This window comes from Microcaecilia unicolor, chromosome 5 (genome assembly GCF_901765095.1).
Source record: "Microcaecilia unicolor chromosome 5, aMicUni1.1, whole genome shotgun sequence".
NCBI classification, from domain to species: domain Eukaryota; kingdom Metazoa; phylum Chordata; class Amphibia; order Gymnophiona; family Siphonopidae; genus Microcaecilia; species Microcaecilia unicolor.
Window position 1 is genome coordinate 355,436,892 of NC_044035.1, and position 17,548 is coordinate 355,454,439.

At 44.1% G+C, this 17,548-nt stretch overlaps 1 protein-coding gene across 1 annotated transcript in view; it reads left to right on the forward strand.

Annotated features, from left to right (window-relative positions):
• Positions 1-17,312, forward strand: part of TRAPPC2L (trafficking protein particle complex 2 like) — a 31,892-nt gene extending 14,580 nt beyond the window's left edge. Inside the window, exons 3-5 of the mRNA XM_030202749.1 lie at positions 6,709-6,796; positions 6,885-6,964; positions 17,159-17,312. Coding sequence (XP_030058609.1) covers positions 6,709-6,796; positions 6,885-6,964; positions 17,159-17,204 — 214 coding nt within the window. The 3' untranslated portion in view covers positions 17,205-17,312. The remainder of the gene's footprint in view (positions 1-6,708; positions 6,797-6,884; positions 6,965-17,158) is intronic.
• The last annotated feature ends 236 nt before the right edge of the window (positions 17,313-17,548 follow it).

Genomic DNA, 17,548 nt, shown 5'->3' on the forward strand with positions numbered 1-17,548 from the left:
ACCACACTGTAGCTTCAACTCATGCCCTCTAGTCCTAGTATTTTTGGATAGCGTGAACAGTCGCTTCACCCACCGATCCATTCCACTCATTATTTTATACACTTCTATCATATCTCCCTCAGCCGTCTCTTCTCCAAGCTGAAAAGCCCTAGCCTTCTCAGCCTCTCTTCATAGGAAAGTCGTCCCATCCCCACTATCATTTTCGTCGCCCTTCGCTGTACCTTTTCCAATTCTACTATATCTTTTTTGAGATACGGAGACCAGTACTGAACACAATACTCCAGGTGCGGTCGCACCATGGAGCGATACAACGGCATTATAAATCCGCACACCTGGACTCCATACCCTTCCTAATAACACCCAACATTCTATTCGCTTTCCTAGCCGCAGCAGCACACTGAGCAGAAGGTTTCAGCGTATCATCGACGACGACACCCAGATCCCTTTCTTGATCCGTAACTCCTAACGCGGAACCTTGCAAGACGTAGCTATAATTCGGGTTCCTCTTACCCACATGCATCACTTTGCACTTGTCAACATTGAATTCATCTGCCACTTGCACGCCCATTCTCCCAGTCTCGCAAGGTCCTCCTGTAATCGTTCACATTCCTCCTGCGACTTGACGACCCTGAATAATTTTGTGTCATCGGCGAATTTAATTACCTCACTAGTTATTCCCATCTCTAGGTCATTTATAAATACATTAAAAAGCAACGGACCCAGCACAGACCCCTGCGGGACCCCACTAACTACCCTCCTCCACTGAGAATACTGGCCACGCAATCCTACTCTCTGCTTCCTATCTTTCAACCAGTTCTTAATCCATAATAATACCCTACCTCCGATTCCATGACTCTGCAATTTCTTCAGGAGTCTTTCGTGCGGCACTTGTCAAACGCCTTCTGAAAATCCAGATATACAATATCAACCGGCTCCCCATTGTCCACATGTTTGCTTACCCCCTCAAAAAAATGCATTAGATTGGTGAGGCAAGACTTCCCTTCACTAAATCCGTGCTGACTTTGTCTCATCAGTCCATGTTTTGTATATGCTCTGCAATTTTATTCTTAATAATAGCCCACCATCTTGCCCGGCACCGACGTCAGACTCACCGGTCTATAATTTCCCGGATCTCCTCTGGAACCTTTCTTAAAAATCGGAGTAACATTGGCTACCTCCAGTCTTCCGGTATTACACTCGATTTTAGGGACAGATTGCATATTTCTAACAGTAGCTCCGCAAGTTCATTTTTTAGTTCTATTAATACTCTGGGATGAATACCATCAGGTCCCGGTGATTACTACTCTTCAGCTTGCTGAACTGACCCATTACATCCTCCAAGGTTACAGAGAATTTGTTTAGTTTCTCCGACTCCCCGCTTCAAATATTCTTTCCGGCACGGTGTCCCCCCCAAATCCTCCTCGGTGAAGACCGAAGCAAAGAATTCATTTAATTCTCCGCTACGGCTTGTCCTCCTTGATCGCCCCTTTAACACCATTTTCGTCCAGCGGCCCAACCGACTCTTTGGCCGGTTTCCTGCTTTTAATGTATCTAAAAAAGTTTTTACTATGTATTTTTGCTTCCAACGCTAATTTCTTCTCAAAGTCCTTTTTGCCCTCCTTATCTCCGCTTTGCATTTGGCTTGGCATTCCTTATGATCTATCCTGTTACTTTCAGTTGGTTCTCTTCTCCACTTTCTGAAGGATTGTTTTTTGGCTCTAATGATTTCCTTTATCTTACTGTTTAGCCACGCCGGCTGACGTTTAGTCTTTTTTCCCTTTTTTCTAATACGTGGAATATATTTGTCCTGAACCTCCAGGATGGTGTTTTTAAACAGCATCCACGCCTGATGCAAGTTTTTACTCTGCGAGCTGCTCCTTTCAGTCTTTTTTTCACCATTTTTCTCATTTTGTCGTTCACCTTTTCTATAGTTAAACGCTAGCGTACTTGATTTCCTAGTTTCACTTCCTTCAATGCCAATATCAAAACCGATCATATTATGATCACTGTTATCAAGCGGCCCTCGTATCGTTACCCCCTGCACTAGATCATGAGCACCACTAAGGACTAAGTCTAGTATTTTTCCTTCTCTTGTCGGCTCCTGAACTAGCTGTTCCATGAAGCTGTCCTTGATTTCATCAAGAAATCTTATGTCCCTTACGTGTACAGATGTTACATTAACCCAGTCTATATGCGGGTAATTGAAATCCCCATTATTATTGTGTTGCCCAGGTGTCACTTGCTGTAGAGTTTGGAATCTAAGCTGGTGAATGAATGCTTATTAACCAGCTGTGCATGCCAGTACACAAAACGAATTGACAGAAACAAGCGGCATCTTCTAGACTTAACATTTTATTGAGGCACGAGCTTTCGAGGACCAGAGTCTACTTCATCAGATGCTTTGTCAGCACATAGGTAACCAGAGCCTTATTCAGAGCAAGGAAATGAGCCAGAAATTTTTTCGACTGAAGTCATAGTTGGCGCTGTCACCCTTAATGGATATGTAGAGAATGACACAGGGATAAATTTGCCCCCGTGGGTTCTGTCCATCCCCATCCCTTTCCCCGTGGGTTCTGTCCCCCCCTGCTCTATCCCCGTGGGCTCTGTTCTCATCTGCAGAAGCCTCGAACACTTATGATTTTATATTTAAATCTTTGTATTAAAGTATAAAAAGGAACAATATGCTGTGCAACTGTTGTGTATAAATTACAAATAGAAAACAATAATAATGACCAACTAGAATAAACCCTTCCACCACCACCCTCTACCCTTCCAACCCCAACAATAGCTGACTTCTGCTACCCCAAGGAATTGTAATCCACCATGTTAAAATGTCCAGAAGTTCAAAATACAACCGTTCTGTATGCCCTAGAGGGGAGAAGTATGCCCTATGAAGCACTGTTATGATTTTTTTAAATCTGTGGATGAATAAGAAGTCATCAACAATCTCAGGATTCAGTCTAGCTCTCCTGTCTTCCACAGTCCCTTCTGCAATAGAAGACGTCTTCTTAGAAAATGTGCTGGTAGCAGGTTGTACAGGATCCCCCATGCAAAGTTTGCTAGCTGTGACCAGCATGTTTGCTTGTTCCCCCCTCCCACCCCCCAAAAAATCAAACATAAACGGCGAGTGACCGTACTCACTCGCAAATGCACAGTAGAGACTTCCCTCTCTGCCCCGCCCCCGCTTCAATACGTGATGATGGGGGCGGGGCAGAGAGGGAAGTCTCTACTGGCATACTGCAGACGTCTGAACCGCTCCCGGAGTTGCCGCCGCCGCCGCCCTCATCTGGCCGAGCACTGTGAACTTACATCACGCAGCAGCAGGCACATCAGCAAAGCTGCCGTCGGGCTTCCTTCTGCCTTTGTCCCGCCCTCGCCGACGTTACAGAGGGCGGGACACAGGCAGAGAAGGAAGCCCGCCCCGACGGCAGCTTTGCTGATGTGCCTGCTGCTGCGTGCTGATGTAAGTTTACAGGCTGCTCGGGCGGGTGGAGGGGCGGCGGTGGCGACTCCGGGGGGGGGGGGGGGGGCTCGGAAAACCCCCCATTCCAAAAGTAGCCCGTTTTCACGGGCTCAACGGCTAGTATATATATATATATATATTATATATATTGTCATCTGCATCAATCAAACATAAATAACAGTCCAGTTCATTAACAGGCTTCAAAGTGGAAAGTGGCACGGGGCCAAGTTTGTCCCCATTCTCACGGGCTCTATCCCGTCCCTATGTCATTCTCTATGGATATGTCAGTTTCTCAATCAGCTTCCATTAGGCAGAGGCAGGGGGCGTGTGTCACCAGACTAAACCACACCTCACCAGCTGAAAAAGACTCCGACCTTGGCGCTTCCTTTGTCCTTTTTTTTTCCCCCTCCTTAAGTGGTTCTCGGTTTAAATTACATCAAAGAAATACAATCAAAAACAATCTTCTAAATTGTGTGAAAAAGTTTTATGTGCCCAGTGTGTAAATGCAAATGAGCAGGGCAACAACCTTTTCAATCACTGCACACCCTGCTCTGTCAGTGAGAATTCAGAAGCTCTTACAAATAACTGTCTTCAATATAGACTCTTCCGCTGTGTGTATATCCAGCTCAGAATTATACACACCGGAAGATCAATAGATACAGTGATGATCCAAAAATGCAGAGCTTCTGAATTTTCATTGACAGTGCACGGTGTGCAGTGATTGAAAAGGTGGTTGCCTGGGGGGGTGGGGTGGGGTGAGATAATTATAAAAACCGGTCAGAAATCTTAGAAGTACTTGTGCATTCAGTGTCTTTGTTTGAGAGTTAAATGCTTCTTGCTAGGGTTTATCGGAGGTTGGGTTCCACCTTTGTTGTATTGTACTTGCTCAAGTAGTCGTTTGTGGCTTGTAGTTTTTTATCTTATGTCTCTCAATACTTTAAATAAAGACTCTTTAAATTTAAAAAAAGGTGGTTGCCTGCTCGTTTGCATTTACAAGTTGGGCACCTAAAGCATTTGTATGCACACTTTTCACACTATTTAGAAGACTAGCCGTTAAGCCCGTAACAACGGGCTAGTTTTTTTGTTTTCCTATGGCCTCCTCCTCCTCTCGGCCCCCCCCCCCCCCGTCCACCAACCCTGCTCTCCCCTGCCCTCCCCCAGCGCTGTTCCTCCCTGCTCCCTCCTCCGATTTCCACAGTCCAAGCCTCCTCCCTATTGGGCTGTACTGCTGGTGGAGGCGGGGCTTGGACTTCTACACTCTCAGCGATCCGACTCTACTGCGTATTGCAGGTGAGTCGGTCACTTGCCGTTTATGTGTTTGATTGGCTTTGATTATATTTGATGCAATTTAAACTGAACCATTTAGATAGAAATTTATTTTGGATTCAGGTGAACACTTGATATACATCTATTTTGCAGTTTTTCTGTTACACTTCTTAGTCCTGCCAGCAACAAAATCACAATTCAGTCCATTGGGGCTATCACTACTACTACTATTTAGCATTTCTATAGCGCTACAAAGCGTACGCAGCGCTGCACAACATAGAAGAAGACAGTCCCTGCTCAAAGAGCTTACAATCTAATAGACAAGAAATAAAGTAAGCAAATCAAATCAATTAATGTACAGGAAGGAGGAGAGGAGGGTAGGTGGAGGCGAGTGGTTACAAGTGGTTACGAATCTTGCATGGAATCTTGTCACTCTTTAGGATTCCAGAATCTTGCTATTCTTTGGGGTTCTAGATGGAATGTTGATACTCCTTGAGATTACTACTACTACGCATTTTTATAGCGCTACAAGGCGTACGCAGCGCTGCACAAACATAGAAGAAAGACAGGGGTCAGGAACTCAGAGGGGGGGTCTGGACATCGGAGGGAGGGGGGCCTGGAACCGGGGGGGGGGAGGGAGAGGGAGGGAGGGGGGGGTCTGGAACTCTGGGAGGGGAGGAGGGGGGTCTGGAACTTGGGGGAAGGAGGAGAGGGGTTTGGAACTCGGGGGAGGGGACGAGAGGGGAGGAGGGAGGGAATGCACCACCTGTACAAAACTAGGGAAAAAAAAAGCAGGGGGGGAAGACCCTGGATCTCGGAGGGAGGGGGGCTGATGACAACCCTGGAACACGGAGGAATGGGTGACACTGGAACTGGGAGGGAGGGGCGGGGGCCCCTGGCACACAGCACCCAGTCTCAATCTCTCTCTGTCATACACACACACTCGCACATTCACTCTCTCTCACATACACAGTCAATCTCACACACACTCTCTCAAACATACACACTCCGAGGAAAACCTTGCTAGCGACTGTTTCATTTGTGTCAGAAACGGACCTGTTTACTGGTATACATATATATTTGTTTGGTGTATATGTGTGTGTGTGGTGTATATATACTGTATATATATATATATATATATATATATATATATATATAGATATTAATATATAAAAGGGAGAGGGGTCATGGATTCGTATGATGTGATACCCGCCAGCGAGCCTTCTCAGGAGTAGTAGACTGTGGTACAATCAAAGTGATTTACATATATGCTGCTACTTTTTTTTGTCCCTAGTGCCCTCACAAGCTAAGTTTTGTACCTGGGGCAGTGGAGGGTTAAGTGACACCCAGTTTGTAGGTATTGTCTGTGGCCTGCTGTATTTGTCTTTTTAATGCTTTTTACCAGCCCCACTAACCTAGCTTTGTCTGTATGTAAGCATTTACTCCGTCCTCACACTTTCAGACGGTCAAGTGGCTGATTCACAGCGTGAAGTTATTGGGGATTCATCCAGGGGTTCAGGTTCACAGCTCTGAGCTTCTGACCACCGGGATCCACTGCCCTGCCACTAACATGAAGAGCAGAGCCTGTCATTATGATGTATTTATAGCACATATTTATGCAGAGCTTAATGAGGGCTACATAAGAAGCCTGACTGGGAGAATTTCAGCTCATTTCAGATGCTGTAGTCATCCTGCACTGAGACCTCTTATCTATAAAGCAAACCCAGTTATTTCGAGAGAGCACTCTGATTAGCTGATTCACCTGTAATGTCTTTGCACAGTTCCCAGACCAGGTTGGTTCTAGGATATCTGCTTGAAACAATTTGCTTAAAGTGCCTTTATTTCTATGCACATTTCCCTCGTGCCTGTTGTTGTAGATATCCTGAAAACCTTAACCTGGTATTTAAATGAAGATCCGCAGTAAAAGAGCATTTCAGTCTTTTGTCTGTTCAAAGCGCATTCCTTCACTGCCTGCTCAGATACGGCTACGTAACTAACTCGAAAGTGAAATTTGTCATGGTGGTAGACTCTTCAAATACAGCGCTGCGAGACAATGAAATCCGGAGTGTGAGTACCAGCTGCTGGATCTGGACCTCCGTCTCATCGGAAGCCAGACAGTCTTTGGAGATTTATAACCTTATTTCTGCCATTTCAGATGTTCCGGAAGCTGCATAATTCCTACACAGATGTGATGTGTAATCCCTTCTATAATCCTGGGGATCCCATCCAGTCCAGGTGAGTGGGGGCCTGCTCCGCCACATCTGGGTTTGAGCTTGAAGAAGGGAAATAAATCTCCGGCCTTCAGAAGCAAAGAATTTTTCCCATGGAAAATAAGCTGGGTTGACCTCTGGGGGTAGATTTAAACTGTTCCTTGTTTTCATTCACTTGCATGTAAGTGTCTAGACATGCGGCTGTCAGCTAGGGTAACGCTCAAGGCTTCTTTCAGGATATTCACATTGATTTAGTCATCAGCTGTATTTGCTTATACATGGTGTGAGAAAAAGGCTGATTTCCATTGCTTGGTTACCCTGAAAACCAGACCTATTTACAGCCCCAGAGGGCTGATGTTGGGACTCCATACCTTGCACAAACCTGACTCTCATTTGTAGCAGGAAAAGCTTCCAGGTCCACATTGTCCTTCCTGTGTCAACATTGTAAAGCAGGGATGGCAACCTCAGGCCCGCAGGAGCTACAACCTGCTCCAGCTTTGTGGGTTTTCACAATGAAAGATGTGAGAGATTTGCTGACATTTGATTAAGTAACATATTTGCAGAGAGTAACCATTGCTGGGCTAAAGCAGCAGTAAAAAGCCGTCTCCCACCAAACTTAGGGAAATATATATTTTATTTTCTTTTATCCAAGAAGCTATTAAAACACAGAAAATGGAATCTGCCTCAGATTATAAGTGCCTCATGTCTGCTGTATCAAGGGGGTTTTGAATTTGCCTCATGCTTCTGCCAGCTTCCCCCAAAGCCCTGCTGCGTATGAGGATTTGTTAATATTAACACTTCCTTCAGAATGTTGTTCTCTCTTTCTTATGTTGCCAAGTTGTCTGATATTTTATGTCCAAGGTGAACAAAAGTTTTGATCAACTGATTCATTTATGGTACATAAAACTGCTGGGCAGACTTATATGGTCTGTGCCAGAGCTGGTGGTGGGAGGCAGGGATAGTGCTGGGCAGACTTATATGGTCTGTGCCAGAGCTGGTGGTTGGGAGGCTGGGTTGGTGGTTGGGAGGTGGGGATAGGGCTGGCCAGACTTATACGGTCTGTGCACTGAAGAGGACAGTACAAATAAAAAAGTAGCACATATGAATTTATCTTCTTGGGCAGACTGGATGGACCGTGCAGGTCTTTTTCTGCCGTCATCTACTATGTTACTATGTATTTATGCATTTCCATGCGTCTGACAGAGTGGATTCTTTTCCTCATGCCACTTGACTCTGTCATTTACAGTGGAACACAGAAAAAAACCAGCAGCAGTTTCTTTTAAACACTAATTGTTGGAGCATATACCCTTCTACAAGTAATTCTTAGTGGAGATCACAAAGTAGCCCCTGACGCAGCCCTGCTGGGCGAAACACAGCCTGTGTCGGGCAATATACTGTGTGTGTAATCTTACTAATAAAGCTTATGTACATCAACTGCTAATCTGCTTTCTTTTGTTCCACTTTGGAGCGTGTGGATCGTGTGCCTTGCTGTTTCTTGAGTCTGTCATTTACAGCACGTTACATTATACATTTTTTTTATCTTTACCATCCTACTAGACCAGTCTAGATGAATGGTTATTTGCTTCCTGCTAGCAAAGGGTGGAGACAGGGAGCACACATCATCACTTCCTATCAGGGGCTGTATGACTAGGAGACTTGCCAGTATTCTGTCTCCAACAGAAGGTGGTGCATGCTGTTTTGCTGAAGCTGGCTTGAGTCTCCTGCAGCAGGTGGAGCAGTGGTCCATCTGTCAGGGAGGGTGACTGGAGGGCAGTCTTTCCTGGTTGGGAGCTACCAGAGCACTCTCTCCCTGATGGAGCAGGTGCTGTGTCTCTGGGGGTAGCAGTCTGAAGGCTGCCTTCTCTGCTCAAGCATCTCTGGTCAATTTGTTTTTTTCTTCTGTCTGGGGTTTTATGGTGCTCCCAGTCTCTCTGAAGCTAAAGGGTAGGGAAGAGGCAAGCTCCTGGACCTTTGGTCACTGACTGAGGAGCAAGGGGACAGTTAGGACTGTTGCTCAGCTTCTACAACTGTGCTTCAGTATGTGTGCTTGTTTCGGAGTCTTCCCTTCCCTTCTCTCCTTTTCTTGCCTGAAACAACCTGGTTATAATAAAGTGTAAACCAGGAAGAAGAAGGCAACGTCTGCAGGAAATTAAAACTGGATTTGCTAAGGAACGCATCATTTCAGGGTGTGACGGATTATTCAGATCTCTGGGGGGTGGGGATAAGCCTCAATCTTTGATTGATTGCGCTGGACTGTGAGGATGTCAACCAGCTCTAAGCGTGGCCAGTAGGCTGTAGCAACTGCCACATTAAGAGGAGCTGCGTCACTGGTGTATAGCTCTTAGCACTGGCGGTATCAGGTAGTCAGGTCTCTGTTTCTCGTGTGTGAAAAATGGAATGAGCAGGGAGAGTTTCACATCCCCAAAGGGGAGCTGTCAGAGATGGGAAGCTCTGACATTTTGTCTGAGCTGCGTGGATATTGTGATTCCAGGGTTGGGTGCTTGGCTGAGATGTGGCCAGTTTCCCTGGGTTTTCCAATGTTGGTATCTGAGGGTCTGGACTCTGAGAAGCATCTTGGAGGTTATTCTCCTGAGTTTGTGGTAGTAATGCACCAGGTCTTCAGTCAGATGCAGAAGGCTGGTGCCTCAGCACTAAGTCCTCTTGCAGTTCTGGCCCTCACCAAGCAAGGTAGAAAGAAGGGGCTCCAGCTCACAAAGTCCAAGCAGGCAGCCCTGGGTTGGCTGGTGGATCCCCCATCTTCAGGATCTGCATCTGCTTCCTTGAAGGAAAATGAGACTCATCTTTCTTTGTTGGAGTCCATGGGAGATTGCAGATTGTTCTCAGATGGGGAGGGCTCCACGATGCTGTGCCTGTTTTGTAAGGAGGAGTTGTCTGCTCTTATTTAACAGGTCTTAGAGGCCCTGTGGATCTCAGTTGCTGGGACAGGAGTCTGTGAATGGAGATTCTATTTTGGATGTAGTTCATAAGCCATTCAAGGCTTTTCCATTCCACAAGGGTCTTCACACCATGGGTCCATCTGAGTGGGAATCTCCTGAGATTGTACTCCAGAATACAAAAGCTCTTGGTAATCTCTACCTGCTACTGTTCTCAAAATGATGGTGATGGTGACAGTGGCAGCCTTGAGAAGGGAGGAGGTTCTTGCGCTTCCCTTTATGGATGATTGGCTGCCAAGTTAAGACAAGATTCATGTTATGCAACATAACCAGGGTCATGAGGTTTTTAGGGAGCTTAGGGTGGGTGATAAACTACAGGAAGAGCAATGCAGTCTCTGTCATTCTCTGGAATATCTAGGGGCCTATTTCACCACTCAGCAGGTTGGGTCTATATGACTCAAAATAAGCAAGCTCCAATCCCAAACTGAAAGCCTTCTATTTTGGAGAACTTCATCAGTGCTGGACAGCACCTGAAGTTGGTTCCTTAGGCTAGGGCTCACATTGAGTTCACTGCAACAAGCCTTGTTTTTTCAGTGGTCTCTTGATACCAGGAGTTTTCAGTCCATCTTCAAGTGACAGATCAAGTACAAGTGAGTCTTACTGTCCATCATGAGTCCTTTGCAGGGAATAGAGCTGGAACCCCTGGTGGACAGTAATTTTACCAATGAAAATCTGCAGGGCAGAGGAGCCCATTGTTGGCAGGTACCTGAAGGACTGTGGCCTCTCAGGGAAGTTAAATGGTCCATCAACAGGCTTTAGACAAGAGCCATCAGGTTGGCTCTCAAGTGGTTTCTTCCCCTTCTCAGGAGCAAGGGTGTTTGGATCATAAGTACATATAAGTACATAAGTATTGCCATACTGGGAAAGACCAAAGGTCCATCAAGCCCAGCATCCTGTTTCCAACAGTGGCCAATCCAGGTCACAAATACCTGGCAAGATCCCAAGAAAGTACAAAACATTTTATACTGCTTATCCCAGAAATGGTGGATTTTCCCCAAGTCCATTTTTAGGAAGCCGTGCAAACCTTTTTTAAACTCCGCTAAGTTAACCGCCTTTACCACATTCTCTGGCAATGAATTCCAGAGTTAATTACATGTTGAGTGAAGAAATATTTTCTCCAATTCATTTTAAATTTACTACATTGTAGCTTCATCGCATGCCCCCTAGTCCTAGTATTTTGGAAAGCGTGAACAGACGCTTCACATCTACCCGTTCAACTACTCATTATTTTATAGACCTCTATCATATCCCCCCCCCCCCCAGCCGCCTTTTCTCCAAGCTGAAGAGCCCTAGCCGCTTTAGCCTTTCCTCATAGGGAAGTCGTCCATCCGCTTTATCATTTTCGTTGCCCTTCTTTGCACCTTTTCTAATTCCACTATATCTTTTTTGAGATGCGGTGATAACATCACCACACAGTAGTGTACATCAACGAGCAAGGAGGGGCCATGCAGTGTGGTTGGTGGTTCAGAAGACCACATTTGATGCCAGCATAAATGGAGTTACAGTAATCATATTTAGTTAGGACTAAGGATTGAACAATGCTGCGGAAGATTGGCTTGGTAAAAAAATGGTCTTATTTGTTTCAGTTTCCATAATGTGTTGAAAACATTTGAAATTACTTTAGAGACCTGATTTTCTAATGAAAGAAATTGGTCTAATGTGATTCTGAGGATTTTCATTGTGGATTCAAGTGGGTATGTGGTGGTATCAATCCTGAAATTTTTGAAAGTCACGGAATGGTAAGGGTTGGTGATGATGAGGAATTTGGTTTCTCTGTGTTAAATTTAATTGAAATTTGATGCCCAGGGTTCCATCAGTGACATACCTTCCTGAGCCCATACGCCGTGCGCCCTCCCTGCCCATTTTCAAGTCCTTACTCAAGGCCCATATCTTCTCCCTTGCTTTTGGCGCCTAACCACCTTCCCCTTTCCTGATACCTACACTGGCTACATAGCTTGTTACCATTAGATTGTAAGCTCTCTTGAGCAGGGACTGTCCTTCCCCATGTCTAAACTTCTACAGCGCTGCGTAACCCTGGCAGCGCTATAGAAATGCTAAGTAGTAGTAGTAGTAGTAGTAATTTGATTGTGAGTTATATCGTTTATATCTTTGGCAAAAGGAATGCAACGTTGGCATATATGTAATTTGGAAAACCATTTTTTCCGGTAAATTACCTAAGGGAATGATCGTAATGTTGAATAAGATGGGAGATAAAGGAGAACCCTGCAGTATTCCACAAACTAGGGGACATGATGATAAATTTATACCTGACTGACTTGGTACGATCTTGATTTTAAGAATCCAGAGAACCAGTTTAGGACTGCTCCACTTAGACCATAATAGTCTAGGATACTAAGGAGAATATCATGATCTACAGTAGAATTGAAGTGTTAAGATGTTATTGCCTTTACTTAATTTGCGTCTATTTTAGTAGGAGAGTGATGAGGTCAGTTTCAGTACTGTAGGAAGGCCCGAAACCAGATTGTGAACTATGCATATAGAGTGTAATTGAAGGTAGTCATAAGTTGTGTAACCAGACCTTCCATTACTTTAATAAGGAAATTGAAGCTACTGGTCTGTAGTTGGACACTGTACTTTGGCTAATTTGGTTGTTCTTCCAGATAGGAGTCAGAATGATGTTTCAATTTTGGGAAGGGACTAGACCAAGGGATAATATTGAGGTAAGATTGGAGTGTAATGGTTAATGAATTGTGTAGGAGCTGTTTTGAGAAGGTAAAATAGGGCATGTCTCAAGCATGCATTGTGATTTGGTGTATTTATGTAACAGGTGCTTGACCTGATCAGTGGTGAAAGGGCAGAATTCATACCGAATTCTGTCAGCTTGTAAACTGGAGGGCAATGGATCATATAAGTTAAGGAAGCAATGAATTTGTGAAGAGGGGTTATTCAGTTCGTGATTAATTTTTATTACTTTGTGTTCGAAATAGTTGCCAGTCGGTCCGCTGATGGTACAGGTTCATTTGTGACCGTTACTGGTTGAGTGTTCAATAGTTTGTTGACTAGAATCATATAGTTTCTTAGGATTATTGTTTGTTATCCTATTGATTTCGAATAGTGAGTGCTTTTGCTTTAATGATCATGAGTTTATACTCTTTTGTGATTTTTTCCCCAGTTGGTTAGCTTTTCAGATGTTTTGTTTATAGTCCAAATTCTTTCATATGTTCTATATTTATGTTTCATGTGCAGAAGGTCATCACTAAACCAAGGAGATCATTTTTATTGGGTCTTGACTTATCTAAAACTGGTGCTGTTTTGTTAAGGACAATTTTGCATGTGTCATCCCATTGTTGGATGAAGTTTGTGCATGGGAGGGGGGGGGGGGGGGTAGAAGAGAATAGTTTAGTGAATTGTTCATTGGACCAGAATTTATAAGGTCAATGTTGCCTGTCGTTTTAATGGTGTAAGGTTGTTGTCTTTTCTAGTTTGGTTGTTGGATTCTCTCCAATTAAGTTTAAATGAGAGGGTACTGTGGTCTGACCAAGGAATTGGAGCTCACAATGGTTCGGATATAATAAAATTTGTCAGTATGTCTAACTGATGACCTTTTTATGTGGGAGGATGATCCGTTGAATAGTGAGAATTTCCACATATTGAGAAAATCTAGAAAATGTTTAGTATTTTGGATGGAGGGATGTTAGGCTTGAGTACCTCTTATTTGGCTGGCCTGGCCTAGCAAGATTTTAAGGATGGTGAAATTTAGCCTTAGCTGTTAATTTTATTTCTTCGAATCCTGCTATTTCAGTCCAAGACCTAAGCTGTGCGTTGAGCTTTTGTCTGAGAGAAAGGGGATGGGATTTGATATACCACCTTTCTGTGTTATTATTATTATTATTATTACATTTGTACCCCACGCTTTCCCACACATAGCGGGCTCAATGTGGCTTACATAGTAAAAAGTAGATAGAATTAGAGTCTTGAAAGAGATATTACAAATTGTGGTGAACCTAGTAATAGAGGGGTAAAAAGATATGTAAGTTGGACAAGGAGAGGTAAACAAGGATAGGATGTGTAACAGGAGAAGAATTTGGGGAGGGGGTAAGGCGTAGGAAGGATGGAGAGGAAAAGATTGGGGATGAGCATAAGGAGATTGGAGACATGGTCTAAGGTATAACAATCGTAGGACAGGAATCATGTGGGTCATTAGGGTAGGCTTTCTTGGAGAGATGGGTCTTCAACGCTTTCCTGAAGGGTAGATGGCCGTTGATTGTTCGGATGGATCTTGGTAAAGCGTTCCAGAGCTCGCTGCCCAAAAAGGAAAAATTGGATGCATAGGAGGATCTGTACTTAATACCTTTGCAGTTGGGAAGGTGTAAATTGAGGTAAGTACAATTGGAAAGTGTTTTACATGTATATATGGGTACTTATTTTTGTACCTGGAACAATGAAGGGTTAAGTGACTTGCCCATAGTTACAAGGAACTGCAGTTCCCCTAGTTAAGAACATAAGAGTAGCCACACTGGGTCAGACCAATGATCCATCTAGCCCAGTATTCTGCTTCCAACAGTGGCCGAGCCAGGCCACAAGTACCTGGCGGAAACCCAGAGCACTGAGTCTTATGTTTTTGTTGCTGGCACGTCGCTCTTTCATTATCCCCCCTCCCTTTTGGTGGCAGTTTTGAGTGACTGTCCATGCCATTGCTTTAGGCTTCTCGGGTGATTTTTTTGTTTGGGAACGGAGTTACGTTGCAGTCATTCCTTCCTGTTTGCATGTTAGCTTTGGAATAATTACTAGCAAGTCTCCTAGTTACACAGCTTCTTACAGGCAGTGGTGATGTCACTGTAAACTGTGCTCTCTCTGCTGGCAAATACCCATTCATCTGGACTGCTCTAGCTAGAATCAAAGAAAGGAAGTTAACAGGTAAGGGTTTAATTGTACTCTTTTTCCCTGAAATGTTTTTGGAGCTTTGCTATCATATTGTAGAATAGAAAGTAACCTGCTTATAACATAGTAACATAGTAGATGACGGCAGAAAAAGACCTGCATGGTCCATCCAGTCTGCCCAACAAGATAAACATATGTGTATACCTTACCTTGATTTGTACCTGCCTTTTTCAGGGCACAGACCGTACAAGTCTGCCCAGCAGTATTTCCCGCCTCCCAACCACCAGTCCCGCCTCCCATCACCGGCTCTGGCACGGACCGTATAAGTCTGCCCTCCACTATCCTTGCCTCCCAACCACCAACCTCTCTTCCCCCACCTGCTCCGCCACCAATTTTGGGTAAGCTTCTGAGGATCCATTCCTACTGCACAGGATTCTTTTATGCATATCCCACGCATGTTTGAATTCCGTTACCGTTTTCATCTCCACCATCTCCCGCGGGAGGGCATTCCAAGCATCCACCACCCTCTCCGTGAAAAAATACTTCCTGACATTTTTTGAGTCTGCCTCCCTTCAATCTCATTTCATGTCCTCTCGTTCTACCGCCTTCCCATCTCCGGAAAATATTTTTTTGCGGATTAATACCTTTCAAGTATTTGAACGTCTGTATTATATCACCCCTGTTCCTCCTTTCCTCCAGGGTGTACATGTTCAGGTCAGCAAGTCTTTGCTCATACGTCTTGGAACGCAAATCCCATTCCATTCTCGTAGCTTTTCTTTGCACCGCTTCCTTTTTTTAACATCCTTCGCAAGGTACGGCCTCCAAAACTGAACACAATACTCCAGGTGGGGCCTCACCAACGACTTGTACAGGGGCATCAACACTTCCTTTCTTCTGCTGATCACACCTCTCTCTATACAGCCTAGCAACCTTCTCGCTACGTCCTCCGCCTTGTCACACTGTTTCGTTGCCTTCAGATCCTCGGATACTATCACCTCAGTACCTATCAGACTCTCACCGCCTAACACATACGTTCCCGTGGATTTCTATTCCCTAAGTGCATCACTTTGCATTTCTTTGCATTGAATTTTAATTGCCAAACCTTAGACCATTCTTCTAGCTTCCTCAGATCCTTTTTCATGTTTTCCAGTCCCGGGTGTCCACTCTGTTGCAAATCTTAGTATCATCCGCAAATAGGCAAACTTTACCTTCTAACCCTTCGGCAATGTCTTCCCCCACCTGCTCCGCAACCCAATTTTGGCTAAGCTTCTGAGGATCCATCCTACTGCACAGGATTCCTTTATGCATATCCCACGTTATTATTTTAATGTATTGTATCCCCTTTACGCAAAGTAGGTAACAAAAAAAAAAATACACACAATTAATACACTAAAACATAGCAAACAACAATAGTCATCAACCCAATTAGCTGAAAACAATTACTTCAGTACATTTCATTCTTCTAGAAATACCTTTAAAAAATAGCGAGTCTTTAAGAATAATTTGAAATGCTGAATGTTATCACACAGTCTTAAATGTCCGGGCAAGCCGTTCCATAGCAGAGGAGAAGGCATTGTCCAGGCTTGTACATTTTTAAAACATTTACGAAAATAATCGGGCACAGTCCCATATACACACTGGCGTATCAACACAGGAACCTCGAACATAACTCTAAACCTAACAGGCAGGCAGGCATCAATGCAATTTTTTAATACTGTAGTAATATGTTCTGATCTAGACACTCCAGTAATCAAATGTGCCGCCGCTCTCTGTGTGGAGGAGTGGCCTAGGGGTTAGAGCACCGGTCTTGATATCCAGAGGTACCTGGTTTAATTCCCTTGTGATCTTGGGCAAGTCACATAACCTTCCATTGCCTCAGGTAAAAAACTTAGATTGTGAGCCCTTCTGGGACAGAGAAATATCCAGAGTACCTGAATGTAACTCACCTTGAGCTACTACTGAAAAAGGTGTGAGCAAAATCCAATAAATAAAATTCTGGATGACCTGCAGAGCCTGGAACCTAAAAGATGACCTACCCAGATATAAAGAATTACAGTAATCAGTTTTTATTAGTACCAGACTCTGCACGATCGTCCGGAAATCATTCGGCGGCACTGTCCCCTTCAATTTGCTCAATATCCAGAGCTCTGTGTATTGCATGAACAGTGCTATTGAAAAAGGCCAGAAGATCTCAATCTCCGAGCAGAGAAATCCAGTCCAGATTTTGGTTCTCTGCATGACCCCAGGTGCTTTTCTTGCCTTTGTACATGGATGCTGGTTGCATTGTATGACCGATTAAAAGCTCCTTTGTGTGTAGTTTTATGTCTGGAGGGAAAGGGAGAATTCTTAGGTGATGCTGGTGATGGATTTCTATAAATTCATCCTCATGCTTTCTGCTGTTTTCACACTTGTTTCTCTTGCAGGGCCTTTGATAATATGGTGACGTCAATGATGATGCAAGTATGCTGAGCAAGACTCCCAACTGCTTCCTTTGCATTCGTTGAGAACATTCCGCATTGTAAATGTCTGTATAATCATGGATTGGCTCTATTTAAATGTGTACATAGTGTTCTGTACGTGGGCTTTTGCTGTAAATAAATTTAATTTCTCTAACATGATAGCTGGCTGATAGTTGTTGATGCATGTGTAATTGTTTTCAATAGCCCTTCACAGTTGGCTGAAGACGCACATTCCCCATAATCATCACCATGTTCGTAAAATCAATGACATTCTCCATTTATACACACACCCAAGTTTGGTATGAAATAAAGACATAAAATAATTAGGTCAACAAAAATTGGAATGTTTTGCCA